Raw genomic sequence first — 22992 nt, forward strand, 5'->3', positions numbered from 1 at the left:
AAAGCAGGCTTAACGGTGGATAAATGTAATATAATAACCGGCCTGAAACAAATAATAGTCTGAAACCGGCCTGAAAAGTGTACCATAATGATTCAGGCCAGATAAACACAAAAACACGAGTTGGAAAATGGATTTTTGTACAGGAAATGTACATTCAAATGAATGTTGTACAGTCTCATATTATTTTTGTAAATCTTTGTACACAAGAGTTACGGACAGCAGCTTTCATTTTTGATTGCAGTTTTCCTTGGCCTAACATGCAAATTAAGAGGGCGTGGATAACAGCCATCAGCCAATGGTGACACACAGAACCCCTTCTGATGTTTGATTGACACCTACTGGTTAAAATGTAGCCCCAAGGAAAAATGAGCTACATTGAAAAACTACCAAACAGTTCACAGTAAAAATAAATTAAAAAAAAAAATAAATTTTCCGTTTCGCACTTCCTTTAACATCTATTCCCCCAACATTTTTTATTTAATTAATTATCCCCACACATTTAATTATCTATATATTTATTAATGCAGGATTATGCATTTGTTTGCATATGTATATATATATAATTTTGTAGATTTGCATATTTACTTTGTCGTCTTTCATACTTTCGGTGCTTGAACTAGGAGTAGGAATTTTAGTTTGCTTTTCAGATATTTTAACAAATGTGATGTTTATACTATAATCTAAAAAGTCGAATCATCTCATTTAAAACTAAAAACGTAAACCTAACTTAATTTTTATTTAAAAAAATATCTGAAAAAAACCCCTAAAATTCCTACTCATAGTTCATTAAAATTATAAGGCCCAGTTTCACCGAAGCTTTTATAAATGTGCCTTAAACATTTCTGGTGTGAGACAAAATGGCCGTCACATTTAAGACAGATTAAGATTTATCAGTGCAAGTGCTTTTCAGTTAAAACGGCTCAAACATGCATTTTAACCTGATCTGTGAAACTGCGGGTAAAAGTTCAACATTTAGGACGGGATCCCTTGCATGAGGATAATTATATTTGGGTGTCTGTGGCATCTCAAAGACTTGAAACGCCAGCATTAGACTGTAAATTTGCTTTATAAATACACGTTTCGTAGTGACTCTAAACCTCTAAACGGCAGCGTACATTAGGTTGTACTCATTTATTGTAACATTTAAGGGCTCCATATGACTGGAATCCAAAAGGTTACTATAAATACTGGACCTTCAGTCAAAGGTCTTAAGAAACCTTCAGGGATTTTTCGGTATTAATGCCCCCTCGAGTACACAGACACATAACTGACATGGTCATTTCAGTTTAATATTTATTTTCAAAAGGTTCTTAATAAAATAGAAATTAAATCCAAAAAACAAATCTAAAAAAAACACATTTAAAAATCACAAACTACCTAACATTGGAAATAAGCTGTGAGCGTCAACAAACTGATAAATACAAGAGACGGTCCACCGAGCGCTGGGTTCCCACCACAGGAAGTCAAACTACTCCATTTACACATTTACATTTTCTTTTCAAAGACCCAAAAAGGAGGAAAGAACGATTCAGTGATGAATGATGACAAAACCTTCTCTTTAAGAAGCCGTCAAAGCCTGTGGTCTCAAACACACCAGAACCCGCTTCACAATAATCCTCAGAACGAACAGTGCATTAAAATCATTCAGCGGCTCAGGATCGCTCTCTCAGGACATCTCGGCATCATCCATCTTCATCATCTTCTTAGGGGTTCCTGTGAACGAGTCCTGCAAGAAGAGGACAGGGTTTGCTTTGACCTTTCTATGATCACAGAAAACAACTCTCCTTTAACTGCAAAAAGCACAGCACTACTTTAAAGGACAGCTCTGGTGAGAAATGCCCCTCGGGGTGATTAACAGATGGTTACCGTGCAGATCGTTCTCATGAAAATCGATTTACAGTCAGGCGCCATTTTAGAAAACAGTCTCGACGAGTCGAGCCTTAAACGCTGTGCTAAGTGAGCTGGTCGATAGGAATTAAGTTTGTGAAATCTAATTACATGGACATTTTTATTTTTATTTATTAATTTTCTCTATCACATTCAGTGCTTTCTTCCGGAAACAACGGACCATATATGAGAAGAGAAGTCACAGTTCATCAGCGTTCGTGTATCGACTCGTCGAGACTTTTCTAAAATGGCCGCCGTCTGTAAACGCGTAATGCGCTGTGTTTATAAAGTATCTTCTTATTAAACTGTTTGTACTCTTACAAAGTTCTCAATGCTCCGGTTTGCCTGTTGGGACCCTCATTATGCTGCCGTGTTAGTGTGAGGCTATTTTGAGCCTTGTTACTGGAATTAACCATAGACCGTAAAAAAATACGGACGACTCGACATCATCCGTTTCCGCTTGCCATATTTGAAGCTTTCAGGCGGCCTGCACGGCGCGGACATCTTGGGACCGAGTCTGCGCAGTAGCGATTTCGGGACCGGAGTTGCGCAGTAGAGCGCAGGAAGTAGAGCAGGAAGTACAGCCGCGATATCAAAAGCCCGCCCACACTCTCACAGATGCAGAACAATTAATTATGTTGGTGTGAAATAAACAGTTATGGAAATGTAGAAATTAAAGCTAAAGCTCTAATCTGCTCTAAAAATTTAGAAAAAAGTCCGTTAGAGCCTCAGTGACAACTTCACTCAGAGAAGCCGCCAGTCTCAGCTGTCAATCATGAGGTATCATGATAATTTATAAACATAGTGCCTTACGCGTTCGCGGACGGGCACCATCTTGGAAAACAGTCTCAACAAATCAATCCACGAGCGCTGTTCTTAGTGAGCTGGTCGATAGGAATTAAGTTTGTGAAATGTAATAAAATGGACATTTTTATTTTTATTTATTTATTTTCTCTGTTGTGTTCAGTGTTTTCTTCCGGAAACAACGGACCATATGAGATTCCAAGTCACAGTTCATCACTTAGCACAGCGTTCGTGACTCGATGAGTCGAGACTGTTTTCCAAGATGGCGCCTGTCCGTGAACGCGTAAGGCACTATGTTTATTAAGTGTCTTCTTATTAAACTGTTTGTACTCTTACAAAGTTCTCAATGCTTCGGTTTGCCTGTAGGGACCCTCATTATGCTGCCGTGTTAGTGTGAGGCTATTTTGAGCCTTGTTAGTGGTATTAACTAGTGATTTAATTTCACTATGCTGTGCCCCATAGACAAGCGCTATAAGCTAATCTGTGTTTAGAGATAAAACTCTTTACATTCGATTTTCATGAAAACGCATCCCAGAGAACGATCTACTCGCTAACCATCTGTTAATCACCCCTGAGGGGCATTTCTAATCCTAGGGATAGACAATTATACTCTACACAAAATAGAAGAAGAAAAAAAAAACACTTATTGGATCAACACAAATCTCGTAGGTGAGTTATTTTGATCTCAAAAGGGTGAGGAGTTTGCATCTATGAATACCGCAGAAGTATAAATGAAAACAGACGCATGATTTTGACGTATCCTCTACGACGCAGAAGTATAAATCAGATCGGAGTGTGAAAAAAATAGGAAAAAATTATTTCATTGGGCCCCATAATTAAGAAAACAAAACAAACAAGCTTTCAGCATTTTGTATTTCTAATGTCTGACTATTAGATAAATTTCGAACATAATATGCCAAATGCTGTATGCTATAATGAGGTTTACACACATCTGGAAATCACTGCCAATTTCTACGTCGCAAAAAGTTACCTTCTGGGACCGGTTGGATAAACCACTTAGACTAGTCTTAAAAGTAAATCATCAAATTTTTTTCTTTAAGACGGGTCCTAACTTTTAAAAAAATCAGTTACATAAAATGGTAGATCAGTTCAATTTGAATTAGAAAAGAAAGACTGATTACATTTTGACTAATTGCTAGTTGGACAAATTAGTGCTTAAGACACGTTCTTGAAGGGTTAGTTCACCCAAAAAATGAAAACTCAGTCATTAATGACTCGCCCTCATGCCGTTGGACACCCGTAAGACCTTCGTTCATCTTCAGAACACAAATGAAGATATTTTAGTGTAAAGCTGAGAAAGGCTTCAGATAGGCCTCCATTGGCATTCAGTCCATTCCCACTCACAAGACCCATAAAGGCACTAAACACATCGACACACAGCCCATCTCACTACAGCGGCGGGACAATCATTTTACAACGCCACGAGAACAGTTATTGTGCGCAAAAAAATTCTAAATAACGACTTTATCCGCCAAGTTATTGTCTTCCGTGTCGGTCTTAGGGCTGTCAAAATTGCTCAAATGACATTCGAATATTCCTTCTGAAAACAAACACGAATATTCGAACATCTGGGCGCGCATTACGTCAATAACAGGACAGATTATTACAAAGAGACATAACTACTTGTATAGGTAGTCTATTTAAGTTTAGACATTTGACAACGTATTACTTACACAAAAACAAGTAGATTGTTATTATAAATTCTATAATTATTATAATATATAATTATTATATATAAATTAACTAATGGCCAAGACCGCAGAGCGCAGACCTCTCTCTCTCTCGCCCTCACTGCGTATAACGGTTTAAATGAACAAACTTTGAGAGCTGATCAAGAGTTTTGTGAAAGCAATTTAAGGTCGTGAGACTCGCAACTCTTGTCCCAAATATAGCAGGCTTCATTCAGTGATTGAAACAAATGTTATTAATATTAATTGCAGTTTTACAGCATACTGAGCGCTCCGAGCGAGCTCTGCTGTGGTAAACATGGAACTTTTCACTGACATGAAAAATAATCACACCAGTGAAAGCAGTGCATTTATCCTTTATTCATGCGATATCTCTTCAGTCAGTACAGTAGCCTACATTTTAGTAATGTTTCTGTTTAATGTTAAATAAAATGAGGCATGGTATGCTAACTGTATCTTACATAGCTTGCATATAACTATCTCGCGGCTCAACAATTTTATCTCCAACCGAACAAAATCCAACGTACTTCCAGACATGGCTTTTTAGATTATGGAGTTAAAATCTCTTTCTCTGCTGCGGTCGAGTTGGGCTCTGCACTTTCTGCCATCTTCCCTGCAAGACGCGTCAGCTTTCAGCAGTGACTGCGACTCCTGTGACCTGTCCCTGAACCCTGGCGCGCTCTCATAAAGCAGACAGCCACGCCTCCACCACCGCGGCGGGGGATTCCGCCTTATTTTTTTTTAATTCGAATATTAATTTTCACCTTCGAAATTAGTTTTTAAAAAATATTCGAATATATATTCGAATTTAGAATATTCGTTGACAGCCCTAGTCAGTCTCGCTCCTCCTCTTCTGGGTCATGAAGGCCGGGGCTGCGTCCTATTCTCACGAATGCGTCGCGTTCACGTCAATAACTTAGTTGAGAAAGTCATTATTTAGATTTTTTTGCACACAATGACAATTGTCCAGCTGCTGTAGTGAGATTTTTAGGGCCTTTATGGGTCTTGTGAGTGGGAATGGACTGAGTGCCAAAGGAGGCCTTTCTGAAGCCTTTCTCAGCTTTACACTAAAATATCTTCATTTGTGTTCTGAAGATGAACGAAGGTCTGACGAGTGTCCAACGGCATGAGGGCGAGTCATTAATGACTGAATTTTTGGGTGAACTAACCCTTTAACATAGTGGCTAAGTTTGCGCAACTAGCCAGGTATTGGGAACTGAACGGTAAACTGTGAGCGTTACCTCTGTCAAAGGCAGTGATGGCCCATTGGTTGCGGGACACTGGGATTCGGTCTCCGAACACTCCACATCAAACTCAAAGTCCATGAGTTCGCCCAAATCAATCTCCTCTCTGGTAGAAAAACACAACACAGAACATGAGCACTGGGAACCTGGATCAGACACTCGTGTAATGGTGTTTTCCCAGGAGGATGGGACGTTTAAAGCTCACATCTGCTGCAGTTCGCTCCCCTTTTCGGCAGGAGGATCCCAGGCGTGGAGCTTGACCCGCCACAGCTTGATCTGCTGGTCCCAGGAGCGCCGGCTGTACTTCTTAAACTTGTTAGGAGTCTTCGGATGAACTCCCTGCTGTCTCATGTGCCTAAAATATTAATAAAACAGAAATAAATTAGACCGTCCGAGCGGATTAATGCTGCCTTCACGTGCTATCAGAATTATCGTAAATACGAGTTTTTAAAAGTTAAAAACACATGAACGCACTCTGATGCCGTGATTACCGCTGGGAAGTTCGGGAATAATTCTGATACCCAAGTTTCCGAGATGGGCGTGGCATAACCGTTACAAAATGGCGGATGGGAGACGAATTTCTTCTGTGGCAGGTGTTTTTATTAGTTTTTTTCCCGTCATTGAAGTAGTACATATTTACTAGGGCTGTCCCCGACTAAGGATTTACACATTCGAATCAGAATTTTCGAATCTCTCTATGGTCGACCGATAGTCGAATCATCTGTGTGTGTGTAAACCATAGACTGGAAAAAAAATTACGGTATAACTTAAACAGGTTGGGAAGGGCAGGACACTAGTCAGCAGGAGGCTAAGACTTTTTATTTTACTTTACACACGGCACACAGCCACCACTTTTAATAAAGTGATCAAAACTAGGCTACACATTCGTAAATTAACCGTTCTCTCATAACATTTAAAAGCCGCGATCGAAACACAGAACATCAGACGAATATATAAAAACATTTTGATAAATAAACCTAAAAAAAATACCTGCCTAGAGGAAAAGAACACTTTAAATGTGCGTTTATATGCACGTCCTTAAGGGGGTCGCACACCGGACTGAAGCTCAGCGCCGTCCCGCCGTGTTTTTTAGGGATCTCACCACGCAGACGTGAACATTATATACGCACGCAAGCTCAATTTTGAATCACTGCACGATTAGTGTATCTTGTAGCACAGGGTGAAATCAGTACATTCACGATTTGAGGGAAATATACATTTATCGCCGCGGACAGGCGTCGAATGCCGCCGTCGGTGTATACGTGTTTGAATTTTAAAGGCACGGCGCGTCCGGTGCAAAGCTCAGTGCCCTTAAAGGGGTGATCGCTCAGCGCCGCGGCACGTCTTTATAACACTAATATTGAGCACCCCCATATTGCCAAAATGGTATGATCCTCGTTTCATAACACCCGCGAAGATTCGACCATGAGTTCAGTGGTCGAATCCGGTCCTGCATATCGATGCATCGAACCTTCGACTATTAGGGGTCACCCCTAATATTTACATAAATTGATAATCATTTGAAGCATATTGTGTACTTTAAACTCATCAAAAATCGCATGTAGTTGACCATCATTCCAGAATAGTGAGCAAGCAGACTATCTAAAATAGTGTTGTAGTTCCTTCCCTCATTATGTGGGTGAAGGAATGTTTATTTTTTATTTTTTTAAAGTGTGCAGACAATGTTTTTCTTTACTGCTTGTTGGTTTAATTTTCGTCTGTATAATTAAAACTGGTATAAAAAAAAAAGAATAGTGTGCTAAAAGTAGCTATACAATAGGATGTATGGATGAACTTAACATTGTAGTCGTTAAACAGCCTTATCTTGTCTACGTTATGCCTTTATTGTGAATGTGATTATAAACCATATACTTTCGTGTTGTGCTGCTAGTGCTTGCCAGTAATTATGATTTTCATGGACTGGGAAATGACTGAAATGGTTATAGTGATAAAATAACATTTTCCCAAGACGCACAAAAGTATGAACCTGGCGTCCTCCATTCTTTCAGACAACAAAGCACCTGAAAATAAGCTCGTAATCACGACTTCTGAAGTGGGAAGTAGGAAACTTCTGATAGCACGTGAAGGCGGCATAAGAGCATTCATTCATAATAACATGCATTAATTTAGAAACAACGGTCGAGCTCACGCACTTGGGAACCTCTTTGATGTATCGGTCATAAGCGAGAGTGTTTTTCCCGTAGTTGATCTGCTTCTGCCGCCGCACGAGTACGGCCTCGTCTGTCTCCATATCGCCTTTAGCTGGAGAATCTTTGGAGTCCCGAGAGTCTCTGGAGTCCGAACTGAGGGAACAAGAAAAGATTATAAGTCAAGACTGACCACTAAATGCCATACGTCAAAGAACAGACCTGCGTCACGTCATTTCAAAACTAAATCAGGACAAAGCAAAGTTGGTTTCGCGTTCGTGTTTTGACCTCGGCACACAGAACGGAAGAAATGCACCAGAGAAGATTTACACCTCAAAGAAGGCGGAGCCTCAGAGCCACACCCACCCATTACATCATCGCCACATGGACCAATGGGATATGGAAACCGTTCACCAGTGGAAAGCGGTTTCAAACTCCTGAAACGAACTTCATTATGGCCTGAATTTTGCTCTAAATGACGTCACACCAGTTCGCTCCTCGATTTTGCTTCAAGTATTAGTTGTGTTAGTTAACCCAAAAATGTAAACTCTGTTTTGTTTTAGTCAAGTCAGCGCTGTTCACACACAAAAGCAGCGTCACAATGACTACGTTTACTGATTAAGACAATACTCTGATTAAGACAATACTCTGATTAAGAGGCTAGCATGTAGACAGCGATTTCTAATTACCTTAATCTGATTAAAGTCATAATCTAACTACACATAAATCGGATTAAGACATGTGGAGTATGCCTATTTTAGTCGCATTATCAGAGACATGTAGACACCTTAATCTAACTATTAATGTCATGTCGGAGATTTCGCCGCATTTTGTGACAGGACACATAACGTTACGCACAACGGGGAAGTGCAGACGGGAGGCTTTGTGGGTTGGAGCCTCTGCCCTTTTTGAAATTTAATCAAAAGTGCCCCTTTAAATCATCGATAATATTGTGGCCAATAAAACAGAATTGGAGTTATAATTAATATAACAACGTGTACAAAACAGTAACAAATGGCTGAAAAGTCCCGTTTATCTTTTACGGATCTGTCAATCTGAAATGTCGTTGCCATAACGCGTTGCTATGGGCGGTGTGTGTTTTACTTGGCTGAACACTGCGTCCTCTCTCTCTATTTTTATTTTTGTTGTAATTATTATGCTCATTGTAAAAGTAAAATACAATAAAAGTTTGTCCAAGGATCATTCAGTGAACGCCTGTGGCTCGACGGCAGGAAAAACAATCCAAAGAGTCGTGATTTTTAAACCCTTTTCATCATTAATCAAAGCTATTATTCTAAATGTAGGCTGTCAATAAGGAGGAAAGAGGGGCAGTGTCTCTTCAAAAGAACAAAAAGAGGCAATACATAATATTACAAAAATAAATCAACGTAAATGTAGATATAAAACATTATAAAAACGAGTGGCTTTTATACTTCTTAAAGCAGCACTAGGTAACTTTTCAACCTTCATAATATATTTTTTAAGACTCTTGTGATGATAAATCGACTTACAATAGGTTGAATGACACGTCTGCCATAGCCTGATGGGGTCTGTATCGTTTTTAATCGTACTTTTAAACTTCGGGTTTCGGGTAGTAACCCGAGAAAAAGAAAAGAACTACAAAATCCGACTGCTTTACGGCATATACGTCACTTCCACCAACACACACACTTCCTTACATTCAGACGTGCGAGCCCAACTTTGTTCGTCGGATAATATAGTCATGTCTGAAGCAGCAGAGACAAATAAAAAAGAAAAGGTTTTGTTGGAGGAAAGCAATAAGAGGAAATGAAAAAATGATGGGATTAAAGGCAGGACGAGGATCAACATGTGACCAGCGTTTGCTCGTCGGCGTGAGCTGAAGGAGGCGTGCCCGACCGATGCTGTCCTGCTTGTTACGGTGAGCTACCACTCAAACATTGAACTGAAGTATCATATAGATTCTGGAAAACGGTAACCAATAGACTACTATAATGACGCTGGCTTGTAAACGTGAGCATCGTGATTATTTGGCGTTTGAAAAAAAAAAAACCCATGAAATTATATTCATATGAGATGCTGGAGCATATGCCACTGACTGTAACGTTACCTGGGATGAAGACATTTCACACGCGACGCCAGAAGAACTCGAACTCCTTCTGCAGTGTTCAGGGGAACTGCTGCACCGACCCGCGGGACGCTTTTATGAAGTTATTTGGCCGCACCGCACCACTGTATATATTTTTACAACCCGCCGCGCACCCGCGACCATTAAATAGACATACGGGGTCCGCGGGTTATGAGAAGAACCGCGCATCACTAGTTCAGTGCTATCAGGGCTGTCATGTCAACAAATGCATGCGCGATGGCATCCCCTGTTGTAGGAGGACAGCTCTTACGACAGTATTTGAGGACATTATTTTTTCCAAACTGTAGGGGGACCCCGAGAGCAAAAGTAGCCAAGTGGGGCTTTAATGTAAAGTAACACTGTCCAACAGCGACACCTGCAGGTGAAGTTAGCGGGTTTCCTGAGCCCATAAAATTAACACATCTGCCAAAGTCACGCTATGATTGGATGTTGGAGAACATAGCGTGGCATTGGGGACGTAATGACGTGCCATAACCGATCTATGTTCTATCACATGTAAAACGGGAACATGAACGGAGTACTCTAAAAGCAACTCATGTAAACACCTTAATCAGAATATTGTCTTATTTAGAATAAGGTCAATAATTAGATTACTGCTGTCCATGTAAACGTAGTCATTGATGATAGGAAATTCATTTAGTTTTAGATGAAAAGCTAAAGTAAGTTTGATCATTCATCCCTGTTGTAAAAACTGATTTCAAAATATATATCGCACAAAATGAAAACAATAATGTAAATATTATAATTATTATAAGTGTGAATCAAAATATTAAAAGCACATTTAAAAAGAAAACCATGTTTCATCCCTTAAATGTCTTAGTGCGTGTTTTGGTCATAATTTAGACTTTTAAATCTTTAAATCTTTTAAATTTCAGCTTTATCTGAATTAGGACTTTTAATCATAATTTTGAACTTTTATCTCAGAATTTAAGTCCTAATTTTAACTTCATCTCACAATGACTTAGCGTGTCATATTTTAGAATTTTTTTAATCTAATAATTCCTTTTAAAATAATTTGCTAATTGACTATGCTAATTGAAATGAGCTGATCAGTAATATAGTTGAATATAGACCCTTTTACAGCCCACGTGATCTAAGAGTTGCGCGCGCATTTTGGCAACGGAAGTGGTGTTGTTCCCTAGTGGTTCAAACGTGTGAGCAACTCCGAAAGTTTATCAAAACGGTTTCCCAGCATCAAAATGTCTGGCTGTTGCGTTTTTGGTTGCACTAATCGCTATTCCATCCATTGGGCTTAAGTTTTATAGGATTCTGACAGGATCACGGCCGCTTCAGAAGAACCGGCGGTACCTGTGGCTGCAGGCGATTAAATGCGTTGATTGGAACGAGGACATAAAAATGCTCGCATAAAAAAAATCATTTGTAAAACATTTACTGCACTTGAAACTTAATTATTTATAATAAACCTCCCAGCATTGGCTGCCACTGGTGTGTATAATGTACTCCCCATCCCCAGATTATCATATCAATAATCACACTACTTATCAATTTCATTTGTAATGATTTTATTAATAGTTTAATTGCAAAATAACCATCTGAGAAATGTATGCAAGCAACATAGTTGCTATTAAAGTACTATAGCATTACAAAATTAAACTTTAAACAGAAGTGTGTCGACAGGAATCAATAACAACGAAATGTAAGGAAAAGGATAAATGTATGTCGGTGTGAAGAATAAGAATAAGTGTAGAAAATTGTATTGGACATTCTGTACATGCCCACAGACAACGTATCCATAAGCGTCCAGTGATTTATATGCTTGTCTCGGGTGTACACGCTCGGTTTCTCGACTAAATACGTATATATCCGACCACTAAGTTATATCTGGCCATCTGCTAACGTCTTCTCTCCACTCCACTATAGTACACGGATCTGGTAGCCGAATACCATTTGATAAAGTCAACTTTTTAAAATAACTTTCTCGGTTTGTGTTGCTTAATCCGCTCACGTAGCTTGACATGCTGCTGATTCTCGCCACAGTTTGTTGCCAAAATGCGCGCGCATACGTTGCTACGTCATCATTGTATACAAACAGTAAAAGGGTCTATTTAGGCGTCCCCAACTGCGCAAGCCAAAGCCGACGGTGTGAAGGTCTGTCATTAGTTCCTCTCCCTCATGTCGTTCCTAACCCAGAAGACCTTCATTCATCTTCAGAACACAAATGAAGATATCTCTGATGAAATCTGACAAAACGACCAATTTCAAGGTCCAGAAAGGTTTGCGCTCTTCAGAGGGATCAACATATAAATGGCTTGCCGGAAGTATTTTAACATGAGAAAGTCACACCAGAAAATGCTACAAACCTTCCAGATGAGATTTTTCTGTCTCTTTGAGGAAAGTCCACTGTAAGAATCCTCCTTCTGTATCTGAAAGAGAGAAACCACCAATTACCGACTTTTTGATTACGCCTGTAGATTCATATTCAAATGTATAATATAAAGCTGATTTGATCAAATAAATCAAGAGAGGCAACTGACCGATGCATATCACGCCGGACGTTTGAGCGCATCTCCTCGGCCTCCACCTCATCGCCCCAAGTTTTCACTCTGGACACCGGCCCCTCGCTCTCTGGGGTCGTGAAACTGCGCACACACACACACACACACACACACACACACACACACACGTTTAGTGATGACAAATCAAAGGCCATTTGTTCTAGAAACGTTTTTTGTTATGCTGGTTGAAAATCTCTTCACATCCTCAGTTAAGTGATTTAAATGCACTTAAATATCATCTGTGGAAGGCATGAGACCATAAAATATTCATCCAATCATTACATTTGGTCCGAATAAAGTTCACGTCATGCAGATTTAGACAGACGTCAGTCACCGAGCAGCACAAACGAAACAGCAGCCGCTCTCTACAGCATAACTTACGCATCTCACATATTTTAGTAATCCAGGGTATATACAGCAATCCTTAAGTTAAATTTACTACTTTTTAATACCTTTTTTACTACCTTCAGAATATTTTTAAAACCATCACGACACTGAATTGCAAGTGTTAATCAGCGACCTTTCTATTATTTACACAGATTTTGACACGTATAACATACAAAAAAGAATAGATTTAGAATCGACAGCATGAGGAAATCTGTTATAAGTTATCATTCAGACACAGTAAAATACATCTCAACATTCACAAAGGCTGGTGAAGGAGAAGCATTACTGCATTACACATCTGATTTACATTAATAATTGGTAATTCAGCAATTAAATTATTTAGTGTTTTTTTTTCAACAACAAAACCTGAGCCAAATATTACATTTCTATAACTGTGATAAGTTGTTTAACATTTTTCCTGTGATTAATCGAAATTAATCGCAATAAAAAAAGAAATGTTTTGTACGTTTTTAATATATTTTTTTATATAATGATTTCACTGTTAATCAAATTAATGTAGAAACAACAAAGGCAGTATATTTTAAATACTTGTTTAAATGGCATCTTTTTATGAATGAAGGCCAGTATTACTGATATTAATACAGCTACTGATTTTACATTTATTATTAGGCTTCAAAAATATAACAGTTTTTAATTTAAGTAAACTTAAAACAATGCTAACATAAACCCATAATAAATGTCATGTTTACTCCTGCCCTTCCTGTCTGAACAGGTAGGAAATATACAGATATTTAATAAAGTTATCAAAGTTATATGCAGTCTGCACTGCATAAACTATAAATTAAAGAGTTAATCCTTATTAAAGCTACAAAAGTTATTTAGTCAAGAGCAGCGAGTCATTTTCTCTGTTCCCTTTGTTCTTTAACTTTACTGACAGGAAGCTTTATTGGCTGCTGTCCCTTTAAGAGCAGACAGACACGCGGATCTCACTGTCTATATACCGTCTATGGATCGCGCCTCATTCTCTCACAACTCTTTTTGTTCATTTTAGACTTAATATAAATCGTTTAAGATTGCTCTTATGAGGACAGTCGTTGAAGATACGCCTTGAAGCAAGTCTAAAATAAAACGTAAGCCAGCCACTTCTGTTGAGCGCGCAGTGCTCTGAGATGATGCCGAACGACCGCTGAATATGACGTCAGCATCAAACATACGCTGAGACGGAAGATCTTTGATTTTGTGCCTAGATATGCTAAAGCCCATATTTAAACCAACTAACGCGAACGCAGATAGAATTTCAATCAGAATAGGACACCTGATAGTCTGAAAAAATAATACCTAATTTGGAAAAAATAATACCTCCGAGACCACATTTAACACTTTTAATGGCCTTAAATTTGACAATTTAGATTTATCACTTTTTAATACTTTTTAAAACCCCGCGGACACCCTGTAATCGTCATAAACTATGCATCATTCAAAAGCTTACGAACTCAAATCCTCTTGTGGAAGCCATTTTTAAATTGGACGTTGTGTTACTATGGAAACAGAACTAAATTCTCTAGGTGGGCACCTCCCCCTAGTGGGCGGTGTCAGGTTTCATATTACACAATTTATATTTTGGCTGCTTTATAAATCAAAACCTTTGCTAATGTTGACAAAACCAGGGCTTGACAAATTTAAGAGCGTATTAAGAAACTTTAGGGGTGCAACAAACCATTCTGCACGCGCGCGTGTGTGTGTATATGTGTATATATATATATATATAAAGTTCATATTTTAAATTCTGCTTTCACTTTAATTTTAGGTAAAAGTTTATGTAATTCTGTTGTTTTTATTTTAAAAATATAATGTAAAGAAGCTGCAATAGTTTACTTTAAATTAAATGGAAATTTAAGTAAAATACAAAGATTGTGTAACCAAATAACCAGGGAGCTTTATTTATAAACAAGCCCTGAATACACAGAGGCTCTGCACGATCCCAGAGGAATAGAGGCTGATCCAGACAAACCAGCCAACATGAAAAACAAACATATACTTTTTGACCTCAAACGCTCGACTTCGGTGTTGTTCTTCACGCCGTATAATGTCAGGTTCTCCTGATTAAAATGATATATAGCACTTGATGCTAACTGCTAGAACGTGTGAGAAAAACAAAGGAAAGTAGAGGCACATCAGGCGCCCCAGAAATGTTCTAGGTCTTTAAGGGTTAAGTTCATTATTATTGTAACATTATGTGCTTTGAGACAGGAGGTAGTTTAACGTGTTTTGAAGAAGGCGTGGCTTCGGAGACGCTCTGAAGGGAAGGTGGGAGATCGCTATTGCTATTTAACCCAATTAGCAAAGGGGTTAGAATCTGATATACTTAAAATGTCAAGCACAGCATTTCAAAAAAAATCCAGTTGACTCTCTTGAGAAAGCTGAATCCTGCGCTCACCTCTCGAGTCTCTGGGAGCACCTCTGCTCTCCGGCCGGATCTTCTTCAGCGTGGGATTTCCTCAGACTGCCATCTGCTCCGCGCTTCCTGCAGTGGGACCATCTCGAAGCGCCTTTGTTCCTTCAAAACGAGACAAGCATTCATTAGCACGTTAACTAAACACTGCACATGCATTTTAAATATGAGCAGTTTATTTATTGTAAATAATGAATGCATGCAAACACATCTGGACACAAATCTGCTATATCATAAATCTTTATCTTTATGCACCAAACTGCAACTTTAGGGTTCACACACTTTTCCAGCGATCATTTTCAATTTTACTAAAATAAAAGACTCTCCAAGTCTTTAAAAGATGTACAGTTTATTAGCATGACTTAACTATAAAATAGTTTTTCATATGAGCTCCTAATCATACATTATGAGTCATCTAGCTGGTTTACGCCACAGAATAAAAAGAAAAGAAAGGGGAATTGCAAACTTTATCTCGCTCAATTGCATGTTTACATAATTGTGATAAAGTCGGAATTGCGAGACATGAAGTCGGAATTGCGAGACATGAAGTCGGAATTGCGAGACATGAAGTCGGAATTGCGAGACATGAAGTCGGAATTGCGAGACATGAAGTCGGAATTGCGAGACATGAAGTCGGAATTGCGAGACATGAAGTCGGAATTGCGAGACATGAAGTCGGAATTGCGAGACATGAAGTCGGAATTGCGAGACATGAAGTCGGAATTGAGAGTTATAATGTCAAAATTGCGAGATATGAAGTCGGAATTGAGAGTTATAATGTCAAAATTGCGAGATATGAAGTCGGAATTGAGAGTTATAATGTCAAAATTGCGAGATATGAAGTCGGAATTGAGAGTTATAATGTCAGAATTGCGAGACATGAAGTCGGAATTGCGAGACATGAAGTCGGAATTGCGAGACATGAAGTCGGAATTGCGAGACATGAAGTCGGAATTGAGAGTTATAATGTCAAAATTGCGAGATATGAAGTCGGAATTGAGAGTTATAATGTCAAAATTGCGAGACATGAAGTCGGAATTGAGAGTTATAATGTCAAAATTGCGAGATATGAAGTCGGAATTGAGAGTTATAATGTCAAAATTGCGAGATATGAAGTCGGAATTGAGAGTTATAATGTCAAAATTGCGAGATATGAAGTCGGAATTGAGAGTTATAATGTCAAAATTGCGAGATATGAAGTCGGAATTGAGAGTTATAATGTCAAAATTGCGAGATATGAAGTCGGAATTGAGAGTTATAATGTCAAAATTGCGAGATATGAAGTCGGAATTGAGAGTTATAATGTCAAAATTGCGAGACATGAAGTCGGAATTGAGAGTTATAATGTCAAAATTGCGAGATATGAAGTCGGAATTGAGAGTTATAATGTCAAAATTGCGAGATATGAAGTCGGAATTGAGAGTTATAATTAGGGGTGTAAGAAAATATCGATACACGTGAATATCGCGATATTATGTTTGGCGATATTGTATCGATTCTCAAAAACGCTGTATCAATATTTATATATTTATTTATTTACATCCAAGATTCGTGGCTTTGTGTTCGGTTTAAACCACAGACTGTATAACACCCAACCGCTAGATGGCAGTGTTAGATCTCAGAACGTATAACGGACGCGGAGCCGGAGAAGCGCATGGTGAAAGTGCTAGTGTTTACATTAGCAAACCCAGCTCTCAAGACGATAGCATTATTCCGCTCTTGCAGTATACAGAGCTGAAGTGTGGACTCATGTTGGCTTCAGCTATAAAGAAGCCACTAAGGAAATCGACAAGAATCATTTTGTTTGCAAAATAGGCCAAGTTATAATCTAATACTCGGGAAACACATTGAAACAGAGAGCTCGCTTAACATCCTGATGTCACCCGCGCTGCTGAGAAGTGTTTCGATAGAATGTACTGCACGTTTTCCTCTCAGTAACAAAATAAACACACTCCAAAACTGACACCAGTGGCAGGAGAACGAAAGATAATAGCGATGTGGATATGATGACCAGCTCTGCAGCTCAGTAACGTTACTTGAAATAGCACTTTATACAATAGACTGCGTTATAGAAAACAGCTTTAGGGTCCAATTACACAGAACGCGTTTTTCAGGTTCGAAAACGCGAGGCACACTGCACTCCCTTTTTTGGTCTGCGTTTTCTCATTCAAAAATGAGCAGTGCACTTTAATGTTTCTAGGCAACCCCCGAATCACCTGTACTGTCAGTCAAATCAATGTAACGGTCAACACAACGGAAGGTCCGCCGCTTCATTCATTCGATTGGACAACAGAACATAAGCGCGATGATGTTGCGCACTTTTCCGCTCAGAGTGGACCTTTTTTCCACTTCATGCGCTCGGAGCGCTCCTTCAAAAACGCGAGGCGCCCAGGGCGCATAAGCAGCGCGCATAACGCTCTCTGCCAACCGAAATCCATTCAAAAAAGGCTTCTCGCTGCAAAAACGAGTTCTGTGTGATCGGGGCTACTGTGTTAAATATAAAACAAACAGTCATTCAGTCATGAAATGGACTGCACTTTCTGTTGTTAAATAGCCACTGCTATACTGTGAACCTTTAAAGGGTCATGAAACCCTACAGCTAAATTTTTGAGATTTTAACAGAGGTATGTGTGTTGAACATCATTGAACATAATGTTAGCATCTGTTAGATTTAATTAAAAGGGGAATCTGGTCAATTTTTATGTTTTTCACCCTATTTTCGTCTTCCGGGTTTAAAAACTACATTGCGTCCACGTCACAGCTTGTGACGTACCATCGCTCTAATAGTGCTACGTGACGCATCGGTGTCTCATTATTATTAATGAGACTGAGTTTTCTTATCCTATGAGAAGACACCGTCTCTTAATTATTCATGACAGCACGTGGTTCTTTCAAATGACAGAAGTGACAGTCTGCGTGTTCACGGAGTAGATGAGAGGAGTTTATGATGGGTCGTAAGTGTTTGTTTCCCTGGTGTAAAGATTCGGGTGTGTTGCATGGCTTTCCCCGCGATGCTGCCAGGGCTAGTCTCTGGCTGCGGGCGGTTGGTTGGCCATCAACTAGCGACACCTCAAAGCTTTATGTGTGTAACAAACATTTTTCGAATGAAAGTTACGAGAACTGGAGACAGGTGGACTTCGGTTTTGCTCAGCAACGCAGTTTGCGTCTTCCCCTGGGGTTTCAGGAGGAGAAAAGTCCTCCACCTAAGCAGAGCCCTCTGTACTGCTTTTACTGTAGTCTTCACTGTCGCTGTCCATCTTTATTATGGGTGTTCTGGGACGCGCGTAAGTTAGATCTCGGCTATATGTACATAACGGTTGTTGTTTTTTTCGATCATTTTTTTTTTCTTTAAAAAAAATCTAATATATTTAGCAAGGCATTCGGTTACTTTAAATGGTCAAACAGACGGTTGTCAGTGTATTTTATTGGACTTTAATTTTGCCAGCTTTAAAAATCCTGCATTTCGTTACGTTTAACCCCATATTTTTGTTGAGATTTGGCATGGGCCACTGCTCTGCACTGATAGATGACAGTTGCTCGCCCCCCTCTTTCTTCCCCTGCCTCGCTCTGCCACACCCACCCCCTCCTCTCTTTTCACGGGCATGCACGCCCATTTAAGTAGCATTTTTCAAAAAGATTACGAGGTGGATTTGAGCTGAAAGAGGGGGTTTCATGACCCTTTAAAACATATACACAAATAATCCTGCAGTCACTTTACATTTCCCTTAATTTAGATTGCACATTGCATATGATTAGTGTTATAAATGATACTGTATTAATTAAATAAAATACTTTGTCTCGTGTTTTAGGCTTATGGTTGTGTACTTTATTCTTTTAAATTATAAAAAACAAAAACACACAAAAAGAAATATCGCAATATATTGCCTCTCTTACAATATCGAAATATATTGCAATATATCGTATCGTAACCCCTGTATCGTGATACGTATTGTATCGCCAGATTCTTGGCAATACACAGTCCTAGTTATAATGTCGGAATTGCGAGATATGAAGTCGGAATTGAGAGTTATAATGTCGGAATTGCGAGATATGAAGTCGGAATTGAGAGTTATAATGTCAGAATTGCGAGATATGAAGTAGGAATTGAGAGTTATAAGGTCGGAATTGCGAGATATGAAGTCGGAATTGCGAGATATGAAGTTGGAATTGCGAGATATGAAGTCGGAATTGCGAGACATGAAGTCAGAATTGAGAGTTATAATGTCAGAATTGCGAGATATGAAGTCGGAATTGCGAGACATGAAGTCGGAATTGAGAGTTATAATGTCAGAATTGCGAGATATGAAGTCGGAATTGCGAGACATGAAGTCGGAATTGCGAGACATGAAGTCGGAATTGAGAGTTATAATGTCAGAATTGCGAGACATGAAGTCGGAATTGCGAGACATGAAGTCGGAATTGCGAGACATGAAGTCGGAATTGCGAGACATGAAGTCGGAATTGCGAGACATGAAGTCGGAATTGCGAGACATGAAGTCGGAATTGAGAGTTATAATGTCAAAATTGCGATATATGAAGTCGGAATTGAGAGTTATAATGTCAGAATTGCGAGACATGAAGTCGGAATTGCGAGATATGAAGTCGGAATTGCGAGATATGAAGTCGGAATTGCGAGATATGAAGTCGGAATTGCGAGACATGAAGTCGGAATTGCGAGACATGAAGTCGGAATTGAGAGTTATAATGTCAAAATTGCGATATATGAAGTCGGAATTGAGAGTTATAATGTCAGAATTGCGAGATATGAAGTCGGAATTGAGAGTTATAATGTCAGAATTGCGAGATATGAAGTCGGAATTGCGAGATATGAAGTCGGAATTGAGAGTTATAATGTCAGAATTGCGAGATATGAAGTCGGAATTGAGAGTTATAATGTCAAAATTGCGATATATGAAGTCGGAATTGTGAGATATGAAGTCGGAATTGCGAGACATGAAGTCGGAATTGAGAGTTATAATGTCAGAATTGCGAGACATGAAGTCGGAATTGCGAGATATGAAGTCGGAATTGCGAGACATGAAGTCGGAATTGCGAGACATGAAGTCGGAATTGCGAGACATGAAGTCGGAATTGCGAGACATGAAGTCGGAATTGCGAGACATGAAGTCGGAATTGCGAGACATGAAGTCGGAATTGCGAGACATGAAGTCGGAATTGCGAGACATGAAGTTGGAATTGAGAGTTATAATGTCAAAATTGCGATATATGAAGTCGGAATTGAGAGTTATAATGTCAGAATTGCGAGATATGAAGTCGGAATTGAGAGTTATAATGTCAGAATTGCAAGATATGAAGTCGGAATTGCGAGATATGAAGTCGGAATTGAGTTATAATGTCAGAATTGCGAGATATGAAGTCGGAATTGAGAGTTATAATGTCAGAATTGCGAGATATGAAGTCGGAATTGAGAGTTATAATGTCAGAATTGCGAGATATGAAGTAGGAATTGAGAGTTATAAGGTCGGAATTGCGAGATATGAAGTCGGAATTGCGAGATATGAAGTCGGAATTGCGAGATATGAAGTCGGAATTGCGAGATATGAAGTCGGAATTGAGAGTTATTAGGTCAGAATTGCGCGATATAAAAGCTAGTAACGTTAAGTCTTAAGAATTTAACTTTATAACTTGCAATTCTGAGTTTCTCTTACAATTCTGATAAAAGTCATGTCAAGAATTGCAAAATATAATCTTGCAATTGCGTGGAGAAAAAAGGAAAGTAAATGGACTGCATTTATAGCGCACAGCAGACGCGTATCTCTCGCAATTCTGACTGTATATCAAAATGATGTGATTAGGTAGCTAACGTTAACCATAATGCTCCAGGACAACACGATTATCCAAGACATTTTAAAGTTGTCATCAATTGTCCAGGTCGAGTGGGAACCCTGAATTTATTAACCCATATGTTTATGCTAGCCTTTGTTTTAAAGGCACACAATAACTATTCTGCTGTCAACACTTGATATCGAGCTGCTAAACACAACATAAGAGATTAAAACCTTCACATTGAGAGAGGTAATGTATATTTCATCAATACTATGGTAAAACCTTGATGTGCTCATGGCGCCAAAGGCTCATTTACACCCAAACAGAGGCGGGAGAACTTCACACCTCATTCATGAGCTCAATAAAGGTGTCGAGCGTTAAAAGAGTTAGGGATATATGGGGGGGGGGGGGGGGGGGAAATGGGAGAAGTTTAAAGGAGTGCAAAAAGCGTGCTTTAATGCCCAAAACAGCGTAAAGAGCGCCAAGACAATAGCGCAGAGTCTTGCTATGCTAGCAAACCGTGCAGCTATAAACCCATAAAGCATGAAAAGTAAGAAACAAACAGCAAGTTTTGCAATTCTTACCTGTTTTCGTCGTGTTTGTAATCGCTTTCGCATCTGTATCTCTGATGTTCGGACATTTCTTCAGCTGGGAATCAGAAAGTGCGCGTAGGAACAGCAGCCGGGTTTGGATTAAACCGCGCCAACGTCCCGCGGTGTACGTCAACATCCCGGTCACGTGACACGCGAGGGGCGGAGCTAGTGACGCGCATCACGCGTAGACACGCCCACAACTGTTGATCTTCACCTCATCGGGATTGTCTATTTCTCTCCGTCTATTGTGTGTAGATCGCATCGAGATTTAGCGCGTAAAATCGCGTAAGAGCTCTTTTTTTCCGCTTTAGAAAGGTTTGGCGGGAATCCAAACAGACAAAGGCCACAAAGGAATGTTTGGAGCCATATTCTCTTTAAAATAATGATAGATGACAGTCTCTCAGAATAGTTTGATCCCTGTGTGAGTGGAAGAGTACGTCATGAAGGGGGTCTTTTTTTATCCGAGATCGATGGTTAGATTTGTTTACCCGTCCCTCTCTTTATCAATTGATAATCACAATTCCAAAAAATATTGATAGGGTTTTCCCTGACTTTATATGGAATAATAAACTTCAATAAACGAAGAGAAATGTTTTGGCTAACACAAGATGTGAGGGGGGCCGGGTTTCCGCAGGTCTTAATTTGACTTCCTAAAATTTAAAGCCCAATATCACGACATTACATTTGGGCCCTTATGATTTCTGCGATGCGGAGCTAACAAATCGCAGAATCCTTTACTGAAATGCTATTTTTTTCTCTGATATGGGATTGTTACAGTGTGCTAGGCATACATAAGTGTACATATTTGATATGTTGTTCCAGTAAAACCCTTTTCCCCATTGCTCTGTTGACCTCCACTCCAAGAAAAAAAAATGAAGATGAACACCTTTCAATGGAAATAGTCATTTAATTAAAAGAACATTTATTTGAAATGGTTTTATTTTGTCTATGAGGAACAGAACTGTGATGTTCAGGCCAGGGATGAATCAGTATATTTTGTATATTATCATCAGTATATTTTGTAAATCAGGAACTGGGAAGGACAAAGGCTCGCTAAATTTGGGACACTTGACTATTTCCACGAAAACGTCCTTATTGTACATCAATCACATACTTCCCTATATTTCCTTAATACAGTGTGTAACAAAACAAAAGTACGTCTGAATTCACAGGACAAATTATTTCCAGGATTTCACAAGATGTAACTTTAATATTTCACAGTAAATTGCACTATTACCATCATCCTAAAATATGTCAGCACTGTTTTGTCTCAAGACACACACTAGTAATATTTATTTTAATAAAAGCTACTTGGCTTAATCTAAACCCCGTCTGTAAAAACAGGCTTTTTTTATTATTTACAATATGAATTAATGT

General features: G+C 39.1%; 1 protein-coding gene across 1 annotated transcript; it reads right to left on the reverse strand.

Annotated features, from left to right (window-relative positions):
- Positions 1-1276: 1276 nt before the first annotated feature.
- Positions 1277-21759, reverse strand: slbp (stem-loop histone mRNA binding protein). The gene is made up of 8 exons (XM_067456408.1): positions 21607-21759; positions 15221-15340; positions 12415-12519; positions 12241-12303; positions 7798-7947; positions 5850-5999; positions 5642-5750; positions 1277-1726 (listed from the first exon to the last, which is right to left on the reverse strand). Exons 1-8 carry the CDS (start codon positions 21660-21662, stop codon positions 1667-1669), a joined length of 813 nt encoding a protein of 270 aa, XP_067312509.1. The 5' UTR covers positions 21663-21759; the 3' UTR covers positions 1277-1666.
- Between the last annotated feature and the right edge of the window lie 1233 nt (positions 21760-22992).

Source organism: Pseudorasbora parva, chromosome 11 (assembly GCF_024679245.1).
Source record: "Pseudorasbora parva isolate DD20220531a chromosome 11, ASM2467924v1, whole genome shotgun sequence".
NCBI classification, from domain to species: Eukaryota; Metazoa; Chordata; class Actinopteri; order Cypriniformes; family Gobionidae; genus Pseudorasbora; species Pseudorasbora parva.

Coding starts and splice junctions, on each gene's coding strand:
- slbp (XM_067456408.1), bottom strand. CDS start 21,662: ATGTCCGAACATCAGAGATACAGATGCGAAAGCGATTACAAACACGAC. Junction 7,948..12,240: donor AGAAAAATCTCATCTGGAAG/GTTTGTAGCATT, acceptor TTGTTCCCTCAG/TTCGGACTCCAGAGACTCTC. Junction 5,751..5,849: donor GGGAGCGAACTGCAGCAGAT/GTGAGCTTTAAA, acceptor TTTTTCTACCAG/AGAGGAGATTGATTTGGGCG.